The 26,244-nt window shown below is 37.4% G+C and overlaps 1 protein-coding gene across 16 annotated transcripts in view; it reads right to left on the minus strand.

The window, feature by feature from the left end:
- EYA1 (EYA transcriptional coactivator and phosphatase 1) overlaps positions 1–26,244 on the minus strand; it is a 439,803-nt gene that overhangs the window by 113,073 nt on the left and 300,486 nt on the right. For 10 of the 16 annotated variants that reach the window (XM_064267819.1, XM_064267821.1, XM_064267820.1 and 7 more), the window contains 5 exons: positions 24,620–24,689; positions 24,156–24,304; positions 20,089–20,226; positions 2,271–2,353; positions 1,662–1,848 (listed from right to left, as the gene is read on the minus strand). In XM_064267819.1, coding sequence (XP_064123889.1) covers positions 1,662–1,848; positions 2,271–2,353; positions 20,089–20,226; positions 24,156–24,304; positions 24,620–24,689 — 627 coding nt within the window. The remainder of the gene's footprint in view (positions 1–1,661; positions 1,849–2,270; positions 2,354–20,088; positions 20,227–24,155; positions 24,305–24,619; positions 24,690–26,244) is intronic. The other 6 variants (XM_064267810.1, XM_064267814.1, XM_064267812.1 and 3 more) reach the window with 3 other exon arrangements.

A 26,244-nucleotide genomic window follows, 5' to 3' on the forward strand; every position in this document is an offset into this window, starting at 1 on the left:
GCTCATCATGATCGAGTCAATTCCAACTCATAGTAACCCTACAGGACAAAGCAGAACTGTCCCATAGGGTTTTCAAGGAGCGGCGGGTGGATTCCAACTGTCGACCTTTTGGTTAGCAGCCAAGCTCTTAACCACTACACCACCAGGGCTCCCACTAGTCATTAGGGTAATGCAACTCAAAACCACAATGAGATATTGCTTCACACCTACCAGAATGGCTATGATTAAAAAAAAAAAAAAACAGACAACAAGTTTTGGTGAGGATGTGGAGAAACTGGAATCCTTATACATTGCTAGTGGGATTGTGAAATGGTATAGCCATTGTGGAAAAACAGTTTGGTAGCTCTTTAAAATGTTAAACATAGAATTACCATATGATTCAGCAATTCCATTTCTAGGTCTATACCCAAAAGAATTAAAAGAAGGAATGCCAAAAGACACTTGTACACCAATGTTCACTGCAGCATTACTCACAATAGCCAAAAAGTGGAAACAGCCCAATGTCTATGAATAGATGCATAGATAAACAAAATGTTGTACAAAATAAAATGGAATATTACTTGGCCATAAAGAGAAATGGAGGCCGAGCATATGCAAAACACAAATGAACCGAATGAAAGTCAGTCAGTCGCAAAAGGACAAATATTCTATTACTCCACTCATGAAATACCTGGAATAGGCAAGTATATAGAGACCAACATCCATCAGTGGTTACCAGGGGCGGGTAGGAAGGAGGGGGAAAGGAGGACTTGATGCTTAGGGGATGCTCAGCTTTGGTTAAGAATGGTGGTATACTCTGGGAACAGATAGGGTGAAAGTTGAAAAACACGAGGAACAAAATTAATGTTACTAAACTACATATGAAAATTGTAGAGATGTCAAATGTTTTGCCACATATATATTCACCACAGTAAGAAAAGAAAAGAAAAAAAAAAGACAAGGAAATGAGAAATATGAGAGAAAATGTAGGTAAAGACAAGTTCAGGAAACTAAGTATCTAATATTTTAAGTTCTGGAAAGAAATAATGGAGAAGTATCAAAGATATGAGAATATTTCCAGAGATAGAGAGGCTTTTACTGGAAAGGGCCACCAAGGGCTGTGTAGGAGGTATGGAAACCGCCCATATTCAGACACGTGGTCATGAAACTCACAGTGGGCTCTCAAGGGGAAAGGGTGGGGCAGAGGACAACTGTTTCCAATCAACGATCTCCCTTTCACGCTATTTGATTTTTTAGCTGTGCACAATGTATTACTTTGATGAAAACCATTAAATATTTGATGAAGACAAACACTAAATTCTAGGCAATGTTACTTATTTTTACATTCAGTATTTGATGCCAGCTAATGATTTATGAATACTTAGAATTATAAATAGTCAAACACAATTATGCATATAAAAATTGATATGTATCTTGAAAACTGAATGTATTTACAAGTAAATCAATTCTACATTTCCTATACTTTTGAAGTTTACATAATTTATATTACATTTAAAAAAAAAAATTGAATGAAAATAAAATTAATGTCACAGTCATGCTGCTGGACATATCTTTAGGTCTTGCCAAAACTGCAATCACTGCATGAATATATGACTTGAGAAAAAATGCATTTTAACCATCAGAAAGAGAGCTCGCCAGACTAATAAAATTTGCATGATTACCTGCTGTTGGATCCGTGACTGCTTGGCTGGTGATGCCAGATGGCGGTTCTTGAAGCTGGTAAGTGGCATTTGTGGATGGCGTTGTTGGGCTGGTGTTGCTGCTTGTCATATAGTGTGATGGGTACGGTGAGCTGTTATAATACTGTGCGTACTGCCCCTGGCCGAAACTGGGGTACGATGGATAGTCCTACCGAATCAAATTGCACAAATAAATCAGACACTGTTACTTGTTTATCATATGTTTCAAAGTATAACTGTAAATGTGTTTGTGCTTCTGTGTCTTCTCCAAATTCATACAGCAGGACACACAAATAAACACTGACTGAAAGTGCCCAGACTTGCAAATATAAATTTAATGGAAGAGTAAAAATGCTTTTCACATTTCTTCTATTCCATGGTGCAATACTAGGTAAAACTAAACCAATCTGAAAACCAAACACCCACTATATAAGACTGCGAAAGAGATTTTTATAAGGGTAAAAAAAAAGCTATTAAAAGGTTTAGGAAAACTCTCACTTATGGTACAATACAGACAGATACTTCTTTATAAAAGAAAGTCATCTGTTGCATTTAAAAATATTTCAGAAGTTAAATTGGCTTTTAAATTACCTGCTGTGAACTGTTAAAACCAGAGGAATTTGTCAGTGAATTATTTCCTGTGTATAATCCTGATGACGTTGTAAAACTGCTACCTAAAACAAAATGAAAAGAAATATGGTTTACTAAGCTACAGAGAATAATTTGGCTATAGGAAAACATCATTTTGATGGGGCAGAGTTGGATTTCATTGCAAATACATATGATTCATCCTCAATCCTAGAGGACACTGACTAAAATCATGGCTAAAAATTTTTATTAAAATGGTCAACAATTTTAACTTCACTCTATTACAAATGATTAAAAAGTAACAGTAACAGGTTTAAATTTCTTAAGACGTGGGTGACTCATATAAGCTAATGATAAAATCATGCATTTGTGAGCTTTCCATTTCAATTTGTAAAGCACACCAGGATTTTTCATATCTTTACATGAAATATGTTTAATGTAAAGTGATAGGATCAGGTTAGATGATCTTTAAGGTTCTTTCTCAAAAACTATGATGCTATTTCTAAGAACTTGAACTATACAGTCTTATACTATATAGTCAATATAACGGCCCACTGAAAAGCTATTTATTTCATTTCACAGAAGAGTGATTTGCAGCACTTAAAGAATTTGATACAACAAAGATCAAAGAGGAACACAGCCAATGTTTTATCAAATACATGAGCTGTCCTGCTGTCTAGGTAGCATTCTATTTGTTGAATGTCTAATATATGTTCAGCAATAAACATTACACACTATGGAGAATGCAATATATGAGCAAATCTTACTTCCCTTCTTTATATTATCTACATTATTCTGATACTGCTGAATGGGAACATTCTGTTGAGATATTTGGCCAATAATAGAGAAATTTTGTATACCATTTAACCTAGCAATTTCACTGCAAAGAATTTAAGGAGAAAAAAAATGCATTTATATAAAGAGATAATTAGCTAAGATGCTCTTCAGTGTTGTTTCTAATAACAATACACAAAAAGCATCCCCAAAGTCCTTAATATGTGTTATTCATAAAATTAAGTACTACGAAGCTGTTGAAATAATAATATACAGGTGTTTCATGATGAGGGGAAATTTTTCATACTGTTCGGTAATGTGAAAACCAAAATAATAGGGGGGTTAATGATGATGGAAAAATTGCATTGATTAAAGGTAGGGCTGCACAGTTGATTGCTACAATTGCTGTCAATAAGTTATACACCTGCAAAAAGTTGAACTGGCAAACTTTCTGTGATAGATATAGTTATGATGACAAAAAAAAAAAAAAAAAGGAGCAGTTGCTGAGAATATGGACAACCAAAAGCCTCATGGGATTTGGTTCCTTGGTTTGGAGGTTTAGGGTCTTGGTTTCATGGGACATCCCAGATAACTGGCCTAAATAACGTGTTTAGTGTTTCTGTTCTACCTTGTAGTTCACTGAGTAGTGGATGGGGTCTTAAAAGCTTGCAAGATGTCATCCAAGTCACAGTTGGTCTCTATTTGCCTGGAGCAGTGGAAGAAGAGGAGTCAGGAATAGAAGGAGGATATGGAATGTGTGGCTCATTGCCTCCATGAACAACTGCCTCCCTTGCCATGAGACCAAAAGAGCTAGATGCTGTCTGGCTACCATTACTAAACATTTTGATCAAAGATTCTATGGAAGAAACCTGGCCAAAAGGGAGAAAATGCAGAACAGAATTTCAAATTCTCAGAGACTGCAGACTTTCTGGAGCCCTGAAGGCTGGATGAACCCCTGAAAGTATCGCCCTAAAATAATCTTTAAACCTTAAACCAGAAATACCCACTTAAGACTTCTTAAATCCAAATAATAGTTTAGCGTAAATAGTAAAGAATGTCTGCCTTGAGCATTGTGCTTTTTTAAGATCTAGGTCCATTCCAGATCTAGGTATACGGGATCAAATTGACAACAGTAACTCGAAAGATCAGGTAGGAAACTTAAGGGCTGGTGAATTTATGCTAACAGGGGAGGAACAACTCAGGAAAGGAGGAAGAGAATGGTTGCACAACTCAAAGAATGTAATCAGTATTACCAAATGGACCATGTAGAACCTGTTGAATTGGCATATGTTTTGCTGTGTATATTCTCAACAAGAACAAAATAAAATTTTTTAAAAACTAAAAAGATTATAAAAGCCTTTTTGTTGCTCTTATTTAAAAATATTTTTAAAGTTCAAGAATTTTTTTTTTAAAGCATAAAATCTCAAGAGGTTTTTAGAGGAGTACCTCTTTAGTCACATAATTTTCATTAAATCAACTGTACATTTCTAAATTTTCTACTCAGAAGTGATGTTTTTGTAATCAGAAATAAAAGCCTTTCTTAATTAAATTTTTTTGGCAAATGAGTAGAATAGGGAATACATGTGTTTTAGAAGTTCGAGGAAGACGTCTTCAGTATGAACTAGTTCTTCACAGAAGCTTTCAGGCATGAAATGTAGTAGTTGGTATATTCCAATTATGTACTTGCTACTGAATATTTAAGTACTGGCTCAAAAGTCAGAAAAGAGGTTCATTACTTACAAGATCTTTGGACAATTCACCTAACCACTCTAGGACACAGTTTCCTTATCTGAGAAAACCTTACTCATAAGATTCTTAAACAGCTCAAATGAGGTAATGTTTTAGAAAACACAATGGACAGTATACTTATCATGCAAGTATTAGACACTCTTATTGTCTTTTAAAATTCTCCGATGTACTTATGTGTCTTTTCCCTGTTTTTACATTCCCAAAGCGGATAAATACCTAAAATTCTTTTCTTATTTACTTATCAAACATCTGTGAACTTTGAGAACCTCTTCCAAGGATTTGTTGCTTTTATTAAGAAGCAGAAATATTTCCTGTGATAGTTTCAAATTTTGTTATCTATCACACAGACTAAGATTTGAGGTTTCTTCATTTTTGTATTTCAAGTGTATCAACTGTTCAAAGTTCCCAGAACACCTATCACAGATAAGCTGAGTTCTCACATCGCAAATACTCATTCTACCTTGAACACTGAAGCCTCAATAGACAGGCTTCTCATACTAATGTTCATTTGCATATGGTAATCAAATACATATTAAACACATATTAAATACCAGGCTCATGGTCATAATTACATGGAGATAAAAAAATCACTAAGACATAGCCTGGAACCTCAAAGAAGTTATCAGAATGATTTAGTTTTCTTCTTTTTAAATTAAGCCTCAGGAGCTATGACTCACCCTTCATATTTATTTGTATATCCATGAACAATTAATTAATACTGATGTTAAATGTAAAGAAAACATAAATAATTAGCATTTGAAAATTACTTGTGAGATAAAAATTTAAACTTCTTTTGGATAAGGGCATGAACATTTATACAGCCTTTTTTTTTTTTTTTAAACCTTAGCTATTATATGCATTTAACAGGAAATATCACTTTGGTTTATGACTTGTTACTTTCATTTTAACTACACATATTTGAACTATAAATACTGACCTCAATAATCCCTATCCACCAAGAAAATGCATAAGATATAGAAAACATGTTTAAAAAATGGATGTTTCCATTCCATAAGTTGCTCCCTGGAACAAAGTAGAAAAGACCATGGAAGCTATATTAGCACATATAAGCCACCAGGGTATGACCAAGTAATTCACAGCTCAGTACTCCAATGGTACCCAGGTGACCTTCCAGACTTAACGCCACTTCTAAGACTGTACATTAGCTGGAATTCAACATAAGTTACACTCATTTGCTGGCTGCCTGCAGGCTGAGATTCCATTCTTTTTAGAATGCTGAAGCAGGCATTTAACGGTACCCCAGTGGCCCAGAGACTTAATGTAACTTCCAAAAGGATCCAATCACGGAGAGGTGTACACACTAAAGAATCAGGCTCAGGCAGTATTAATTTTTCACCACCCAAATCGTATTCGTAGGGCTGCACCAGCTGCTTTCACATGAGACTTAGGCAAACAGAGCTGCTAACAGTCCAGGCCACCAGCATTTACCCCTCGGATTACTGCAGCTGCCTCCGTTACTGGTTTCTTGCCCATACTTTTGCCCTCTCCATTCTGTTTTCCACAAGGGAGCAGAATCGTCTTTCTCATGTGCATATTTGGTTCTGTCAATGCCCTGCTTAAAAATTAACCTTCAGTGGCTGCCTATTGCCTTCAGGATAAAATTCCAACTGCTTAAGAGGGCTTATTTCTTAGGTCCTATTTGGTCTGGCCTCAGTTTATCTCTTGGACTTCTTTGGTCCCTTCCCAGTAACTCCAGCCCCAACCCACCCACCTACACATTCCACCCCAACACTAGAAAACCAGTATGTAGTTCTCCTAATGCTCCTCTTCCCACCTCTTACTTCCTCCAGTTATATCCTGGCTAACTTCTGCTTCGCTTTACAGTTCAGTGTGGACTAGAAACCCTCTTCCCCAGAAAAGCCTTCCCTGAATACCCATCCTCTTCTTCCTGTGTTATTGAATGCTAAATATTAATCTCTTTAGATGGAGTTAAAAAAAAAGCAAACCTGCTGTCCTATAGGACAGAGTGGAACTGCCCCATACAGTTTGCAAGAAGTGCCTGGCAGATTCAAACTGCCAACCTTTGGGTTAGCAGCCGTAGCTCTTAACCACTATACCACCAGCATTCCACTTTTGCTAGAGAGATAAATACATACGTGTAAATACAGATACCTGTGTGCTATAAGACTCATTAATCAATATTTTAAACTGTGTAACTAACAATCATTTAACCAACAAATAAAATTAAGCAACAAATACTAATTATATTTAAACTAATTAGTCCTTTCCCTATAAAACAGAATAAAATGGCTAAAGGAGATCTTGGTGCTTATATAAATAATTGGATACCAATATCCTCTGAGTATAAAACATAATAAAGATAGATAACTCATTGAATACTTACTGTATCTGAGGCAGTACACTGTTCTTTTCCTTCATCTATACTCCACAAGAATTTGATATTACATGGGGTGAGCGTTACCATTCCATTTTGCAGATAAGTTTGTAACAGAGTTTAGATTAAGACAATGCAGTTTCCACAGGGTAGAAGTGAAACGCAAACAGAAGCCTGTCTAGCTTTAGAGCCTGCACAATGCTCTCTGACCTCCTCTAACTCTATTCTGTCTGGCTTTGTGGGAAGTTCTGAAATTCACTGAAGGGATCCCAGGGATCATCCTATAGGATTAGATACATATTACCAGCAAAATAGAAGAGACGGGAACAAATAATAATATTAAAAACTTTTTGAGTGCTTACTCTGAGCCAGGCCCAAATTAAGTATTTTACATGTTATAGCTCGCTGATTCCTCACAGCCGCCCCATGAGGTAGGCACTATCATTATTATCCCATTTTACAGATGAAGAAACTACCTGCAGTTATAAAAGCAACAGTGGTAGCAGAACTGGAATTTAAACCCAAGCTATCTAACTCCAGAGTTCATGCTGTTTGATTTCCATAATACACTGCCTCTCAAAGTAACAACATTTCTGTTTTGTTTTTTAATTATTATTTTTTACCAGACTCATCAGGAGGTGCTTGTAAAAAAGAAAACCCCTGGGCCCCTCCTCAGACCAGAATCACAATCTTATTAAGGCAGAGAGGGCAGAGAAGGGAGGGTGTAACTAGAAAATCTACGTTTACCAAATACTCAGAAGTGCCTCTTTTTTTGTACCACTCTCAGTACCCCAAGGAGCTCTGGTGGCGCAGTGGTTAAATGCTCGGCTGCTAACCAAAAGGTCAGTGGTTTGAACCCAGCAGCTGTTCCATAGGAGAAAGATGTGGCAGCCTGCTTCCTAAGAATGACAGCTTTGGAAACCTATGGAGCAGCTCTGCTCTGTCCTGTAGGGGTTACTGTGAGTCTGAACTGACTTGACAGCGATGGGTTTGGGATTGGTTAGGCTGCAGTACCAATTCAGTAGGCATTTTAACAAATACTTCAAAAACATAACCAGTACAATCTTTCTTTTTACACTGAGGAATTAATGACCCTCTTCAAGCATTTAGAGAAGTTTCTCAGAGCCTATCTTTTCTGGGGGGGCCTTGAGCTGGGCTAAAGGATCCTACTTTGACAGCTGATCTGATGTAGACTTAGTGCCAACACTACCACACGAATTCCGCCTAAGTTTAGAACCTCACAAAGCAAAAGCAAAACGGCAATACCCACACCCCAAGACTGCTTTGGTGTACAGACTGCTGAGTCCACTTCCCACTCTGTGCTGGCCCAGAAAGGAACGCACCTTGGGTGGGATGCTGCCGTGACCAGGCTGCTTGCTATACGGATGTTGTAGGGAAGAGAGGGCCAGAAAAACAGAGCTCCTTCTCCCATCAGGACCAACCTACTGAAAGTTCCGCTTTGGTTTCTAAGAGACTTCACTTGTAACTAAGGTCATAGAGCTGGGCTTAACGGTTAGAATTTCTCTTTCAAAATAACATCAAAGTCTTTTCTTTGCCAGACACAAATGACTTTATGTGGAAAGTCACTTCCAGATAAAGAAAATATAGCAGAAATATCCTATGATAAAATGTTTTACATTTCATTAATATATCACGAAAATTCCCCAAAGTAGAAAGGCTTTCCACTCAGAACCCATTATTTCTCAATCAAAGAACTTGGCAGAGATTGGTTCAAGCGAAGTTCCTGTAAATCCTGATATTATTCTTGGTAGGGTTAAGCTTCACGCAGGGTGGGAGGGGTGACTTTTCACTCACTGGTTACAAAAACCAAAACTTATCTAGTTAGTTTACTATTGGGAAAAATCATGGCTGTGCTTTCTTTCTGGTGGGCAGGGGAGACGCTAATTTCCAGAAGAGAACATAGGAAAGATATTTCCCTTCAGAACATATCTGGGAGGCAAAATCATTTTTGATTTCGTCACCCTCTTTTTAGTTGAGAACTGAACTAGACAAATTAAAACCCAAACCAAACCCACTGCCATCGAGTAGATTCTGACTCTTAATGACCCTATAGGACAGAGTAGAGCTGCTTCATGGGGTTTCCAAGGCTGTAATCTTTACAAAAGCAAACTGCCACACCTTTCTCCCAAGGACCAGCTGGTGGGTTCAAAACGCCGACCTTTCGATTAGCCGCAGAGTGCTTAACTACAGCAAGTAGGCAGATAACACAACCATAATCATGAAAAGAAAAATAAAAACTTTTTCAGTTTAGTGAACAGCATTTACTAGAACTCTAGAGGTTACTGGGGACCAAAGGAAGCAGATGTCATGAGTCTATCACTTGAGGAAAGTTAAAAAAAAAAAAAAAAAAAAATGAGCTCATGTGGACAACACAAAGCAAGAAACATAATGTGTCTTACTTAAGGAGGCGTAGAAGGTCGGACATGGAGCTGCTCAGTAAATAACATGAAGACTTGTTGTTTGATCCACGTGGAAATAGGGCAGCAGTGCAAAGGAGAAGATCTGAGAGTGAAAGGTTTGTGGGAAAGTGGGGAGAGGGGCTGGAGGTGCGTGAAGAAAACTTCTCAATCATTTGTATAAGAGTTTAGGAAAAGAAACTGCACTCTTTAAGCAAAAACTCCAGGACTCTAAAATGTTGACTATACCATATTAACATATTGGGACATAAGGAATTTTACGATTCTGATCCTCCTTTTAAGGATCGGAGGAGGTAAGGGGGAAAAAATCCAAGGTATTATAAATGAAGAATATGGATGTTTATATAGCTAGGACCTGGAGGTGGGGGCTGGGGCTTTGGGTTGAAGGTTGGGAATGGGTGTGCAGAGGTGAGGAATATGCTGACCAAACTCGTTCCTACGGCTCCTCTCCACAGCCCACTGTACTAATTCAGGATGGGGTTATGCTATCGGAAAGTCATTTTTCCTCCTGTTACTTAATGCCTTTCCTCTATTCTTCCACTGTCCCATCATTGAAGGCCTAGCTTAAGTCCTATCTTTGCAATCAGGTTTTGCCAAAACTTTACCTCTGGGAAGCCCCACTCATTAATAATTGATACCATATAATTTATCTCTTCACGAGAATAATATTAAACAAGTCTAGGTTAATTTTGTTTCCATCCTGACCATAAAACCAGTTGCCTTTCAGTTGACTTTGACTTATGGTGACTCCATGTTTGTCAGAGTAGAACTGAACTTCATAGGGTTTTCAATGGCTGATTTTTCAGAAGTACATCACCAGGCCCTTCTCCCAAGGCACCTCTGGGACAATTCAAATCTCCAACCTCTTGGTTAGCAAGCGAGTGTGTCAACCGTTGGAACACCCAGGCTCTCCATCCTGACCATAAGTTCCTTGAATTTACTTGTTATATTATCCTGCCTGCCTCACATAGAGATGGATACACCACGTCTGACTCATGCCTTTGAAGAGTTTCATCTAGGCTGTAGGGGAAATGGAACTGTTGCTTCGTAAATTCAATCCCGTGTGGTAAATGACAAAAGGGTTCAGTGAGAATATGACCATTACAGAGAATCAGGTGTAGGGACAGAAGAAGGCCTCTCCATAGCTTTCTTATGGAGGACTGGGGGCAGCTTGAAAGGAACAACTTTAAGGCATCAGAAGATAAAAAAGTCAACTTCCAGGAATGAAAAAGAGAATGGGGCAAAGAAAAATAACCAAATAATAATTGGGCTTATTTCTCAGATTTTATCTAGTAGGCACACATTTTACTGGTTTCTGTTTAAACTAGATGGTATCAAAGGCACGTCTTACAAAAATTAAGATTATAAACACAACTTTAGTTTAAATTATACAAAGAAAATTAAACACAGGACCTATAAGCACCTTTTGGAAAGATATAAATATCCTGAACCTCCAGGAAAAAAGTCCAGCCAGGTTTCAAGTCAAATAAAATTTTAAATTGATAAAGTATAATGGATTTGGAACAGTTCGAAAAATCTCACTGATTTTGGATTCAAGTACAACCCCAGAAATGGTCTAAGGATTCCCATCCATATACCGTATGGGCATCCTACCTCATTCGATACCACACGTTTTTAATACAGCTATCGGCATTCTAAGAGGCCACTGATCTTACAGTACAGGTACAGGCCTCCTATCAGGCTACTGACTCTGTTAGCTCAGATACTGACAGAGCCCAGGTATGTTAATGAAAACAAAAGGCATGTTTGCATACAAAGAAGTCCCTGGGTGTTGCAAAACAGTTAAAGCACTCAGCTGTTAACTGAAAGGTTGGAGGTTCACATCTACCCCAAAGGATCTGGGAAGAAAGGCCTGCTGATCTACTTTCAAAAAATGAGCCATTGAAAACCCTATGGAGCACAGTTCTGCTCTGACATACACGGGGTCACCATGAGTCAGAATCATCTTCATGGCAACTGGTTTTGCATATAAAAAATTTCAAATTCAGAATGTAACAACATGCTATGTTTTTACAGTCCATTTATTATTTCCATTATCTCCACATCCATTGTCTCAGTTTATTTCTACCATCACTAAGTGACATGGTTTAGGCAGGAATTCATATCTCCATTTTCCAGAAAACAAGATTTAAAGAGGATGGTGATTTCTTTGTCCAAGGTCTTGTGGTTAGGGAGTGACCTTTGTCTCTACTCGCAGGTCATCATTTTTCCCCTGGAACCCTGGTGGTGCAGTAGTTAAGTGTTTGGCTGCTAACCAAAAGGTTGGCAGTTCAAATTCATCAGCCATTCCTTAGAAACCTTATGGGGCAGTTCTATTCTGTCCTATAGGGTCGTTACGAGTCAAAATCGACTCAACGGCAAAGAGTTAATTTTTCTACTTTACCATTTCAAATTCACGTTTTAGGTTTTCTAGTTCAGTAGGTTGACTGTGAATTGTATTTTATGAAAAGTGATATTCATTTTTAATTATACAAGAAGCACAGAGGCACAAAGAGTAGAGACAAGGGCACCTGAGAAATTTAATTAAAAAAATTGGAATCTATGTCATATCTAAAAGACTTCACTACAACTCTCTTAGGCTAGTAACTTTTAAAAAAGTCAATGACATAAAATAGCCCAGGGATAGCATATCACAAAGATTCTGCTTTCTTTTTGTCACTCTTAGGGGTTCCTACAGAGAAACAGTGGTGGTCTTGTCAACCGGAACAAACAAGAAACAGTCTTGCTAGAAGAGCCTGTGTGGGCCACCAGTTGTATAGGTGCGAAGCAACTGTAGTTTAAAAACAAACCAATCCCCAAAACTTCTACTTATAAATCTTCACTACTTTTCATCGTTAAGAAGGACAGAGTCTATGTTGATTTATAACATGATTTAAAATATGAAGTCAAAGTTTCCTGTGTGATTTAACCTGGAGAATATTGCTCAGCTATTACTACAAAAACTCAGAAAAAAAAAAAAAAAGAGTACCCTGTAGGTCAAAGGTCTACTTCACAGAGAACAAGGACTCACATTAAAAGCCAGAATCCCAGCCAACGTAAGAATGCTGGAACCTGCTGGGGCCTGTCTGGGCTTCCCGTGTTGTAGAGTGTTTTCTAGCACTTAGTCCGCAAGCAGGATGCTGTTTGTCCCTCGTGTATTTTCACAGAAGCCCATTTGCTTTCCTTCCCTGGCCTCTTCGCCATGGGCTATGTCTATCATCGGGCACGATCTATGTGGCAGAAGTCAGTGCAGCTCTCTGGGGAACAGCCTCTGAAGGCCAGATGGGCTATTTAAAACCAGGTTTTTTTTTTTTTCCTCTCTTATAACAAGGATTTCAAATGACGAGGTTTTCCTTTTTATCCTAGTAATCTTTTTTTATTTCCAAAGAAAATTTTAACTTAGGTAATAAAAATGACAAATCCTTTACATTTATCTCTGTTGATATATTTGTATATACTTGAAAAAAAAAATTCACCTAGACACTTAAATCAGTATTGATCACTGATCTATTATTGCTGTAGTCGGATTTCAAGAGAGTTCCACACAACTTTCAATACTTGTTACTTGAAATAGCAAGTGACAAAAGAACTGAAAAGATATTATCTCAAAACATCAAACTGAAGCAAAAAATCTAAACTCTAAAAAAGCCAAGAGCCAAAAAAAAAAAAAAAGAAAGAAAAAGACTAGACTGGCAAAGTGATTAAGGAGAAAATGGGAACATTAGTGTGAGCTGCAACAGCTATTTCTAACTCCAACCCTGTCATGTCGTTTTATGTTGGGAAGTTAAGTGAAAAGTTCAAACACTTTCTCAGAGTACAGTCATACATTTTTATAAAAAGGTTTAATACATACTTTCTTAAAACTCTATCTTTTGGAGTTATTCCTTTTGAAAAAAACACCATTTCTATTCCTAACGCCAAACTTTAAAAGTGAAACAGTACATTTTGCTATGCAATGACTAATAACCTGAAACAGTTAAGCTATACATTTGAAAAACCACAGACAAGCAGATCAAAAGAAATAAGGACGATGTTATTGCATCATTCCAACTTCGTAATGAGGCACAGAGAACGGAGGCTTGGATAACTGTAGAGCCCTGAGTCCTTCACATGCCCTTTAAACAAGCTGCCCTTATTTATTTTCTCTCTGCACTAGTTTGAATCCCAATCTCTTTAACAGAACGAACAACACCGCATACAAAGAGGGAGTTAGGATTTGTGTTATTTTCTTCTCTAAGTGAGAGCAATAAAGTCTAAAGGAAAATAAACAAAGCGAAGTTTCCAGGGCAGGATGGGCTTAGTACATGTACATCTGTGTAGCTCCTCCTATCTATCATGGCAAATCCTGACACCTTCTCAGGTGCAGAATGACAGGAACGTCCTGCACCATCACCGCTATTCTGGGGCCATAAAACACTCGAAGAGGCATTTTATACCACTGTGGCAATCCACTTCTATTTAGTAGTGTGAACACAAGATTGCTTTGAGCATACTAAAGTATTAAACCGGAAACCCTGGTGGCACAGTGGTTAAGAAATACAGGTCGGCAGTTTGAACTGCTAATCAAGATCTTTATTACGCTAAATTCCAAACGCATTTCCCAAAATGAAGAGAACCAGAATCCTTATGAATCTTAATTTCTAATTTCTACTGCAACACAGTCCTCTCCAACTCCAACAAATGTTTGCTTACTTTAGATAAATACTAGATTCTAGGAACAAAAATATGAATAAAGACAGTCACAACCCTGAACCCTCTAGAATCACCAGAATTTCATAATAACGGAATGCTGAGTTTTCCTCAAAGCCGAAGCTTAACCAGTTAAGTGACACAACTCAATTTTATTTCTTTATTTAGGTGAAGATCTTTTACAAACGCACTGAATACTTTCTTGCTGCAAACAGAGTACTAAAGAGAATTTGATTGCTCACGTGACCCTGAATCATCACTAGGAATAGAGTTATTTTCTGTGGGTGGATGGAATTCTAAGTCTGTATCGTAAAGTTTGATTTCAAGTCAGTTGCCCCTTTTACATAAAAGGAGAATAAAAATTGTTTATGACACACTGGGCAGATAGTCTGTAAAATAGGTTAGTAAATCAAAGGCTGAATAGCTTCTCCTAAGTAGTTTGCTTACCTTTGTGTTCCCGCACGCATGCACGCACACACTCACAACACCAGCTTCACTCTTGCTACCAGTGTCCTTTGTTTGTGAGCAGCACTGAAAATACAATCTGCTCTTCGATACAAATGGCCCACTGATCTCAGGACACCCTCTGTCCATCCAACAGCAAATTCATTTGCCTCAGGTTTGCCACTGAAGTGTGAAGAAAAACCTCCTCACATCATTTCAGGACTTGTGCCAGAATTCTAGGCACAAATGAAGTTTTTGAAATTAAATCTTTGATGTTGCAATTTGATGAGAATCCAACAAAATGCGTGATGATCAGTAAACTCTCCCCAGAAACACTGAGCACAACGTTGGGGAGTAGGAAGATGTTCAAACGAATAGGCAAGAAATCCACCTCTTCAGGGTGAACTCTACAGTTGTCTAAGAATAGAAATAATTTGTCTCTCTCAAATCTAAGTTCCTAATCTTTCACTGGATGTATAAAAGGAAAAAAAAAAAAGCAGAAATAGAATTTTCTGGCAATCTTGGTGCAAAGATGAAAGCAGTCAGATTTCCCCATCACCAAGTTTTACCTTATGGGATGTCATGGATTGAATTGTGTCCCCCAAAAATATGTGTATCAATTTGGATAGGCCATGATTCCCAGTATTGTGTGACTGTCCACCACTTTGTCACCTGATGTGATCTTCCTGTGTATTGTAAATCCCACTTCTACGATGTTAATGAGGTGGGATAGGTAGCAGTGATGTTAATGAGGCAGGACTACAAGATTGGATTGTGTCTTGAGCCAATCTAAGATATAAAAGAGAGAAGAAGCAGAGACATGGGTACTTTGTACCACCAAGAAAGTAGTACCAGGAACAGAGCACACCCTTTGGACCCAGGGTTCCTTTGTGAAGAAGCTCCTAGTCCAGGGGAAGATTGCTGACAAGGACCTTCCTCCAGAGCTGACAGAGAAAGCCTTCCCCTGGAGCTGATACCCTGAATTTGGACTTTTAGCCCACCAGATCATGAGAGGATTAACTTCTTTTTGTTAAGGCAGTCCACTTCCGGTATTTCTGTTACAGCAGCACTAGATGACTAAGACATCGATTATTATTAGTATTACTGCATGGTCAGATCTGCAGCTGGTCATGGCAATGGCACAGGACCAGACAGCATTTTGTTTCACTGTACATGGGGGCGTCATGAGTAGGGATGACTCAATGGCAGCTAAGCATAACAGAAGCTAATAATAACAGTATTAGTGCATGCGAAACAAAAATCCTATCCCTGCTTAGCTTAAAATGGCATGTGCTGAATGCACCCAAACCTGCCATGACAGAAGCATTGAATATTGGAGCCAGAGAGTCCAGACAGATCACCTGGTCCAAACAAGGGCACTAAGTTAAGGATAGCCTAGTTTACAGTTGGCTCTATTGTTAGGGAGTAGATATCATTATCCTCCATATTCAAGATGAGGAAACAGAGAGGTAAAAAAGTCAGTCCAGGTGCTGAAGGCCCACAGAGAGTGATGGTGGGATTGTCAGACAGGCTGTCTAACTCCAGAACCTACACTGTTAACCAGGGTGCAAGATTTCGCTGTATCTTTAGTCCCCTTCTATGTCTGATAGAACCAAAGAAGAGGTCATCATAAATTTTCTTTAAATCAATCAGCATCACACTTATGCTGAAGTATGACGTGAATGATGAGACCATTTGAGTTATCTGGGCTATCAGAATATATCTTCTAGTATTATGAAGTCCTACAATTATGATATCCTATTAAACATCTGTGATAACCAATCATCATATCTTGTATTTTAAAGGTTGAAAATATCTTCCTGGAGAAAAAAACTAGGCAAAAATATCCCCAAATCACTAAAAAACATATATTCTGATGAAAGATTCTAAGAATTTTAACAGCTATAAGAGATTGATATAAGCAAAAATCATTGTTACAATTAAGGATAAACAGAATTTGGGGAATTTTGAAAATAATTTTAGACATTGTATTCACAGAAATTAATTTTTTAAAAAAAAGTTTTAAAAAGACCTTCAAAGGTTAATGGACTCCTGTAAGTAGGCACACAAGATCATTTAAAAATGGTGAAGCATTTTCACATTGCATTTAATAAATGCATATTAACCTGAATGTAATTATTTATGAAAATCTGGCCGTAAGTAGTTTACAGCATATTATTTATCATTATCCATCATCATATCAGCAAGTTAAGTTTCAAGTAAATAGCATATTATTCTCTGGGTTGATATGTGGAGTCATACTATATCCAATCATCTAAAATTGAGTATAATACATTATAAAAATATCCATATGAAATAATATCTCAATCATAGAATAATGAATCATTGATATCTCACTGAAAAGGGCATTCAACCAGGGGATGAACAAAAATACAAAAAAACTCCAATGCAATCTCCGATAGGCCCAGATGCAATGACACCCATGGGTAGAAAAGCAAAGATATAACTGATGCTATAGATGTCCTATTTCTTTGTACAAATTAAGAACTTTCCCCCCTCCAAATTCATGTGCTTTTCTCCCCCTTCATTTCTTTTTTTCTCTATTCTGGCACATTTATTATCCCCTAATAGCTGCTCAGTCCTCTTAGGAACTGTTCCTACTGCACACACTTTTGAGCTGGGAGGAGACCAAGATAAAAATAACTCTTAAGTGCGATATTTCTCAAACTATCCTTCACATACTGAAACTTTATTAAAAATACAATAACAGTGTGTTGCTAAAAGAACGAAAGTGAAAAAAAGACATAGGAAGTACAAGCCACATTTTTATTATTTGATTTTGCAAACAAAATTCACTGTTGACTTACTATAAAAGTATCCGAATGCTTAAATCTCAATTTCTGTACTTAACTCATTGGGGACTGGTAACCAAGAGCCTGCAGATGGGTTCTGGACCAGGAACCACAAGCTCTACAGAGGGTAGTTCACCTGCCTCCTTCTCACCTTTAAGAATCCGCTTCTCCTCAAGGAGACCTGGATGCCCTGTGGAGAATAGGACCCCCCATGGAGCCCTGTTCACGTCCCTCCTAGCTCTTGGAGGAATCTGCAATTGTATAATTTATCTGCTTCCTTGTCTACTGTCTCTCTCCTAAACAAGAGTGAAAGCTCTATGAGCAAATGGACTGCCTTTGATCCATTTCATCGCTAGAACCTAGGACTATTAGCTTTATTAGTTTAGTCTCTCCATTTCTTGTTTTCATTCTTTGTCCCAGTTGAGAGTCAACATGTGTAGCGACATGGCTCTTTTACCAGGGCAGCTTAAAAGTTTTGAAATCAGGCACATGAGTGACAACCTCTAACAATAACTGCTGTCTGTTGTGAGACAGTTTTTATTTTCTAGCCCACCAAATATCTCAAAACTTCATAATCAGGTATTTTATACCAAAGACAAAATCAAATACAAAAAGATTAAGGATCTGGCCATATAAATGTTTAGTTAGTTGTACAGAAAAAAAAAAAAACTCTTAAAAATGATAAAATGAAAACACATCTACAAAATGCTACAAAATGTCAAGAACGTAAGGTAAGAAAGAATAAGACAAAGATGAACACACCCAATGACGACAGGAAAAAGATGTCTCTTAAATTAAAAACAAAAAAACTGCATATTAACACAACAATGAAATATTTTTAAAAGATACCCAATGTTTGCACTCTTTATATACAGCCCTTCCTTGTGTAAACATACAACAAAGCCCTAAAATACTATATAATAGTTTACCTAGCAATTTCACACTTAAATTTATCCAAAGAAAACAATTAAAAATAAGCTATTCATAGCATTGCTCTAGATGTCCAATAACAGGGGAGTAGTTAAATAAGATGCACATGAATATGGTGGAGCCATTAAAATGGTGGTGTCAAATATAATTTATTGATTTGAGAAAAGGTTTACAACATATTTACGGAAAATAGCCGGTTGCAATATAATACTAGATAATACGGTCCCATATTGCATATCTAGAAAAATATATATCAAAATGCTCACAGCAAAATGTGTGGGATTACATGTGATTGTAATTATTTTTGCTTCTCCCTATTTTATAATTTATCTACAATAAATAATATTATTGTAATGGAGAATAAGATTTAAAAAAAAAAAAACACTGAAAAAGATAAAAGCTATAAAAACTCCTTCAACCAAAAAGTATCAGTCAGGGATTTAATTCAACTATGGTTTTGTTCTAGTAAGGGGCCAAATCTGATCTATTAAACTGATTTGTAGTAAAAACAAGATTATTAAATTGTGTGAGAATTATTCTCAAGAATTTTCTGGACACATTAACACGATAATAATCTGCTAATTACAAGTGATGCCTATGTATTTTTGAAAACACATATTTGATAACATAAACTTTCAAACTCTCATTCCATTTGGCCTGCACTTACTCTTTTGTTGTTGTTGTGTGCTATCGAGTCTTCTGACTCCTAGAAACTCTATAGGAGGGAATAGAACCGCCTCATAGGATTTCCTAGACTGAAATCTTTATGGGAGTAGATCCCCAGGTCTTTTTTCCCTCGGAGCAGCAAGCGGGTCTAACGGCTGCCCTCTCAGTTAGCAGATGAGTGCTTAACCATCGTGCCACCAGGGCTCTTTGCACTTACATTAAATTCTTCTCTATAGGCTCAAAAACAGAACCAATGGAATGGTCCTCAGAAGTAATGTGACCTCTTGGCCTTCAGTAGATCATGTAGTCAACATATATACTCTTTCCAGAGCTGTGATTTTTCTCCACATTTAAAAAAAAAAAAAAAGTTGCCGTCGAGTCAGTTCCAATTCATAGCGACCCGGTAGGACAGAGCAGAACTGCCCCATTGGTTTTCTAAGGCTGTAATCATTAAGGAAGCAGACTGCCACATCTTTCTCCAGAGGAGTGGCAGATGGCTTCGAACCACTGCCTTTCGGTTAGCAGCCGAGCACTTAATCACAGCACCACCAGGTCTCCTTTCCCCATAATAATAATGAAGAAAACAGTCTTTAGAAAAGTTGGTTGGCAACACCAAATGCAGAAGTATTTAGCATATACCATACCACAACCTCTTACATGTTTGACTATTTTTTTTCCCTCCTTTTTGAATTGATAGAAGCAAAGGTAGAAAACTAAAGCTTCACAAAGAATGTTAAAGCGTGTTGTAAAGAACCTTAGAGATCATTTAGTTTAATCCCTTGATGTTATAAACGTGGAAATTCAGACCCAGAGAGTTGGTAGGTGAAGAGCTGAACTGGGTGCCCTACCTGTAAGGCCAGTCCACTTTCTATCATAATCCACCAGAACTCAGATTCTACTTTAGAAATTAACTATGAGCCCACAGGGTTAATGAAAATAGCAACGTCAGTGTGTATACAGACCTTGCATCTGGTAGCTGTATGGTGCCTGTCCAGGTTGAGGGGTTCCAAAGCTTGTACCATAGCTTAGAAATCCTGTCTGTCCAGGTGACTGAGACTGTGACAATCCACCTTCAGTCTTGATGCCTGCCCACAATGCACCTAAATCAGTTAATGATAGCTTATCTATCTGTTCATTTTCAAAAGCTGGTAAATATACAAAATATACACTCACACACAACTGCTCAGTCACAAACGCTTCCTAATATTAGCTTAACAGCAAAGGGTACACATGCTTAGAGTGAAATACTGCAAACTACAACTATGACTTAAAAATTCAGAATTATTTCAGATCCAAATGCCTATTAACTGTTCTTTCTTATTGTTTTTCTGAATTCAGCTTTCTATAAAATGTAAATCTGGTGATATCATATATATATATATACTTCATTTTGATGTCTTGCAAGAGTTTAACAGCTTTACAGTCAAAAAGATGTGACCACAATTAAATCTTAGCTAAACTATTTCAAAAGTTGCTATGTTGATTAGTGTCAAAATAAAAATCCTATGATCTAAAATGTGCCTAATTAGAGCCTCTAACTCACAGCAGTTTTTCTTTTCTTTCTCTTTTTTTTAAAATTCTTTGCCTTTTAAAGCTGATTTTAGTCCACAACCCATTTTGAAGTCAGAAGAAGCAATATTGGGCACAGAACTAAGCAAGCCAGGGAACCACCTTCTCCTGAGTATCTACAGCCTATCAGAAAATAAGGACAAAGGAAGTAGAATACTAAAGAATCCCATAAAACAACAGAGTGATTTAGAAATGAAAGCGGTTGGCCAGTAGTTCCTTTTTTATTCCTTTTAGTTTCGGATATTATTCAAACGTATTTTTTTTAATGTGGTCTAAAGTATGCATTTTTTTATCATATAGTAATACAAAAAATAATGTATTTATGACACCAAAATACTTCCCAGAGCTCCAGGCTGACGTCCTAATTTCAGGACTTGGGTTTGGCAGCAATGGTACAGGGCTCAGCCCTACATCATAATTAAAGACAGTCATGAAAGTTAACAACTGTCCTTAACTCCCACAGACAAAGGGGAGGAACATTTCTGCCAAGGGAATTCACATATTTGAATAATTTTACTTTGCATTTAAGATAAATGGTATCTTTAGGATCTAAAATACACAGTATTCTTACTGTTTATTTCCATTTTAGGGGAATTTCATCAGTAGAATGAAGTTAGGTAACTTTCCTAAGGCAGTGGAAGAATCTGACTCTTGGCTGAGAGAGCCTACTCTAATTCCTGCAGTATCTCTAAATAACCTGATAATGACCTTACCATTTATTTAAGTCTTAACATTAAAAAAAAAAAAAAAAAAGTGCTTTCACTGTATAGACAATCCCAAACCAATCAAGAAACCATACATATAAATGGTCCCCAGAAAAACACCTGCCCAAGACAGGTGGCTTGATGGCTCTAGAAACTCCCTTTCTTTCCATGTCGTCCTCACTAGGGATTTCTCCCCCTTCTCTCTCCATTTGAGGTTATAATGATCCGCTGCCAGCCTTTACCTATACCACTTCTATTTTTAGCCTGGAGCTTTGGGATGGGCATCTTTGTGATAAGAATAGGCAAAGAAAAGGCAGTAAACACCCTTAGCCATGCCCATCTCCACTGCTTCTACCCACAAGATGGCAAAGTCATCTCAATGGTAGATGCCAAGCTGATCCAGTGAAGAACAGTATGAGCTGTTCTTCCCTATTCATCTGTTATTCACACTACGGAAAGGTATCTCTATCTTTTCTTCCAGGGTCTAAGAAACAAAGTCAGGGGGCACAAGACCTTAGAGAAAGTCTTTTAAGACAATCTGGACCATGACTATCAGTAGTTAAAACCCTACACTATGTGCTGTTCCTTCATGAGCAAGAGATGGGGGAGAAGACTGCAACTTTTTTCGATGTACTGTGAGCCAAGAGAAAGGGAATCCTGGATCAGAAGCATTAAAGCAACTCCTAATACTCAAGAACCAAAGAGAAAAAAAAGGGAGAGATCAGAAAAATGCCAAGAAGTGAGAATCATTTTTGGTAGATCTATAACCATGGAAGGCCCTGGGACCAAAGCCCTTTACACCGGGCTTCACTCTAACCACCTCACTGAGCTCCACCTCTCACATCAAAATCCTCATCCTCGCTACTAGTTCTATTCTAAGATTCCCTGCTCACCTCACCCTCTTGGAACAACTATTTCAGACAGCAGGGACATCCATTTATGGTTTAGAACTGGAGGAGTTCCTGCCCCACAGCCCAGGAACTGACAAAGGGGGAGGCCCAGGTCCTACCACGACTGAATCAAAAGGAGAGAGGAGGATAGAAGAGGATTTGTGTAACTGAAAGACAAGGCAGGGACAAGAATGGTGTCTTCCTATGGAGGCACAGGTAGGTCCAGAGTGCCTAAGTATTGTTTGTACTGGAAATACAACTTTATTTCAAACAATCACCTTACAAAAAATTTTTGAGAATATAAACTGGGGACTGCTGTGACTCAAATAATAGAATTGAGGCTATTCAATTCAAATCATAGATCCTTTTTCTTCTTTCAGCTCAAGAGTGCTTTAAAAGTAACATCCATAGATAAAATAAATTTGAATCCTATCTAATGAGATATCTTGAATAAAATTATGCAAAAGAAAGAGCATTCTAGAAAGTCCATTTTAAGACTGTTTCTAAAGTCTGCTTCAAAAACGTCTAGCTAGACTAACATTCAATTCTGAGAGTTTAGAAATACAATTTTAAAGGCTGAAGTTGTACACAATTTGATTTTACTTTCTATGTCTTTGATGAGAAGCCTATATATGGCAAATTTGGTTTGGAGTAAAAACGAAGAATGAAAAGGAATAAAGTAATTCCCTTCTAATTATTGATAAAATGCTTTAAAAAAGAGCATTAATTCTTTCCATATACTACAGAAAAGAATATTACAAAGGAATAATACCATCAAAAGTATAATTAGACTGGTCACAAAAAAAATTTCTAAAAGCACTAAATTACTAAAAGAATTAACAGATGCCAAAGCAGATATTGTGACCATCCTCTCAATGATTCCAGTTACAATTTCAATTTTCAGTTATTAATTAGAAAGAAACTACAGACATTGTCAACAAAATAGGCCCTATTTTATGAGATGCTTGGCATATAGTTATTATGAACATTCTGAACTGGTCAAGTTGCTTTTTAATATGAGGATACTTATTCTACCAGTCCTTTCCTCTAAGCTTTCACAGACTTTTCTTGATCACTAGATTCATTTTTTTTCTGAATAATACATGCCAATAATTCATATTTTACTATTTAGTTCCATTTGTTTTAAAGTGAAGGGTAAATTGCAATTCCTTTGAAGAAGAGGTGTTTTGAAATTCTAAGGTTTTGATTACATGTTGAGATTTGCTGAAGTTTATTTTTAATTTACAGGTATTGACCCTGTAACAATTGAGTTAAATTATACCAAGATAAAGATAATCTCCAGGTGGGAAGGAACAAATGGAGATGTGAGCTTTAAATGTTTCCTGATTTGCCTCTTTAAAGTACAGCCCAGGCGGTGATATACAGATCACTTTTCCTAATGGTTGATAATGCTGACATTTGATAATACTACCACACTCAAGTTTACAGCAAGGGTCTGTTGAATTCCACTTGTACTTCCCTAATCACAGTTAGGTATCTGATAAATAGGAAATGGATCTTTACCCCAAAAGACTTCATCCATAGAAGTTTTATCGCAAATATGCACAAAAATATTTTGGATTTCAGAGCCAGGCGCTCAAATGGCAAATTAGGAGTTGAGATATAAACGGAGAAAAACGAGAGCAAAAGGGCACATAAACCATGCAATCTATTTGCCACCTCTGACCTCAAGATAAGTAGCAACCAGTTTTCATGATGGAAAGAATCGCATTCAGAATTTAGGCACAAAAGGTGACAACACTTTCTAAAGTAACCCAGGATAGTCATTTTTTAAGCATCTGTCCTGTAAATTTTTAAAAATGCACGTATGCCCGCTGGTTCACGCCACTCGCAGGGGCTACTCACCATACGAGGAAATTCCGTACGGCTGTCCTGGCTGCGGGTACGTGGCATACGCTGTAGCTTGTTGCATTCCTGTGGTAAACTGTGTCTGCCCATAGGCGGCCATAGTTTGTGAGGAAGGGGTAGGGAGAATATGTGGGTATTGCCTGCTACTTGTCAGAAATGACAGAAAAGAGAAAGCCCACGCATTAGACGGGAACATGCAAGGTGACTGATCGACAACTACATCATAAATTCCAGTTAGAGATGATGTCCTAAAGCAAAACTTGCAAATATCCAAAGTACTGAAATGCTCAGTGTCCCTACGAGATGATGTGCCAGGTAAATGTGCATAAACACATTTAAGTCTCTGTGAAACACGCTGTAGTTTAAATTAATAGACAACATGTGGGCAGAGACATGACTTGAAATAAGGTAAATATATACTTATAAAAGGTACTTATTGATTATGAGAAAACACGTCTTACTTGGAAGGATAAATCTGTGGTGGGGAGAACTGGTGAGTTGGTCTCGGGCTGAAGTTACTGCTTCCGATTGCTGGAAGACAACAACACAATAATTAAAGCAACATACAAAATATGTATAAAACATTAATATATTTTGAACTATTAAAAAAAAAATCAAACCCATTGCCATCGAGTTGATTCCGACTCATAGCAACCCTATAGGACAGAGTAGAACTGCCCCATAGAGTTTCCAAGGAGCGCCTGGTAGATCCGAACTGCCAACTTTTTGGTAAGCAGCTGTAGCACTTAGCCACTACGCCCTTTTGAACTATAAGTTGATCATATTTGACCTTTTTGTTCTGCAGAAATGACAAATTCATATAGTTTGACTTCACAGGATGTTAAACCACTTTTAAAAACAGTTAAGTGGTTCTGTTTTTAAATTGACTCATAGAAAAAAAGATTGCCAATTTTCAGTGTCTGTCAGCATGCTGGGATGGTTTTTACAGTGGCAATACTTTAAGAGGACATGGAGTTCTGGCTATGCTTGGAGAGCCATGCTGAAAGGGGAGGTATGAGGTTGAATTGCAGGGTTGGGCAGGAACGCAAAAGGTCATCTGGCCTATTGTCTGCCTTCAGCGGGAACATACAAGCCTAAAACTGTATTACCAAGAAACATGGTCTAATCTTCTCTCAGGTGAGAAGAAATAGGATAGATCCTGATTTGCCTGCATGGATTTAGCAATTTTTTTTTTTTTAGTAAAAATGCATTCCTATAACTGCCTTAAATTTCTCAAGTTGCAAGCTAAGCCTGTCTTTTCTTGTGTTGATCTGGGGTTTTCCTTTGCCTTTCAGTTATGTGTGTTCCACTTCAGTGTTCAAGTTAAAAAGTTTGTTTTTTTTGTTTAGAGGCATTTAAGCATTTAAGCAGAATTTAATTTCTTTTTTATCAGATAGACTTGATTTGATATGTTTGGAAATGCACTAAACTCTCTTAGCAAACATTCTTTTACACTCATTTTGAACTAAAAAAGCAAAAATCCATTTTAACATAAAGCCTTACAACAGTTCTCAGTGTCTTTCATTGTAAATAAGGGCAATCTAAATTTTCAACTACACACACACATTTACATCTATGTTTCTATTTATTTTTACTTAATTTTTGCTTAACTTCTCCCTAATCTAACTGGCTAAGATGTATATTCTTTAGGTACAATTATTTTATGATGTGATACACTTAGTTTCATCTCCCACCAATAATCCCTGTTTTCAGAGGCTCTAAAAAAAGAAAAATAATTTTTTTTATTATTTATCAAATGTATCCCACATTAAAACCCTCTCATAAGGTTCCATCCACTCAACAGTTCATGTATTTTTCATGAAGTCACATCCTTACCTGGCTGCTTCTCAAATTTAATTTTCCAGCTTGGGATTGGTATAACAGTGGCAGAGTTGGACTAGAACCTCAAAATCCATGAACAATCTTTTCCTTTAATAACAAATAGGCCTGACACGGTGACAATACACTAGATCTAGATTAGTACACATCTTGCAAGCTGCCAGAAAACTCTACCATCTGGTTGCCAGTTTGGCAGACACAGAGTTTTTATTTAAGATAGGTCAGGCTAACCCAGCTGGCCTTCCCC

Source organism: Loxodonta africana, chromosome 14, assembly GCF_030014295.1.
Source record: "Loxodonta africana isolate mLoxAfr1 chromosome 14, mLoxAfr1.hap2, whole genome shotgun sequence".
Lineage (NCBI taxonomy): Eukaryota > Metazoa > Chordata > Mammalia > Proboscidea > Elephantidae > Loxodonta > Loxodonta africana.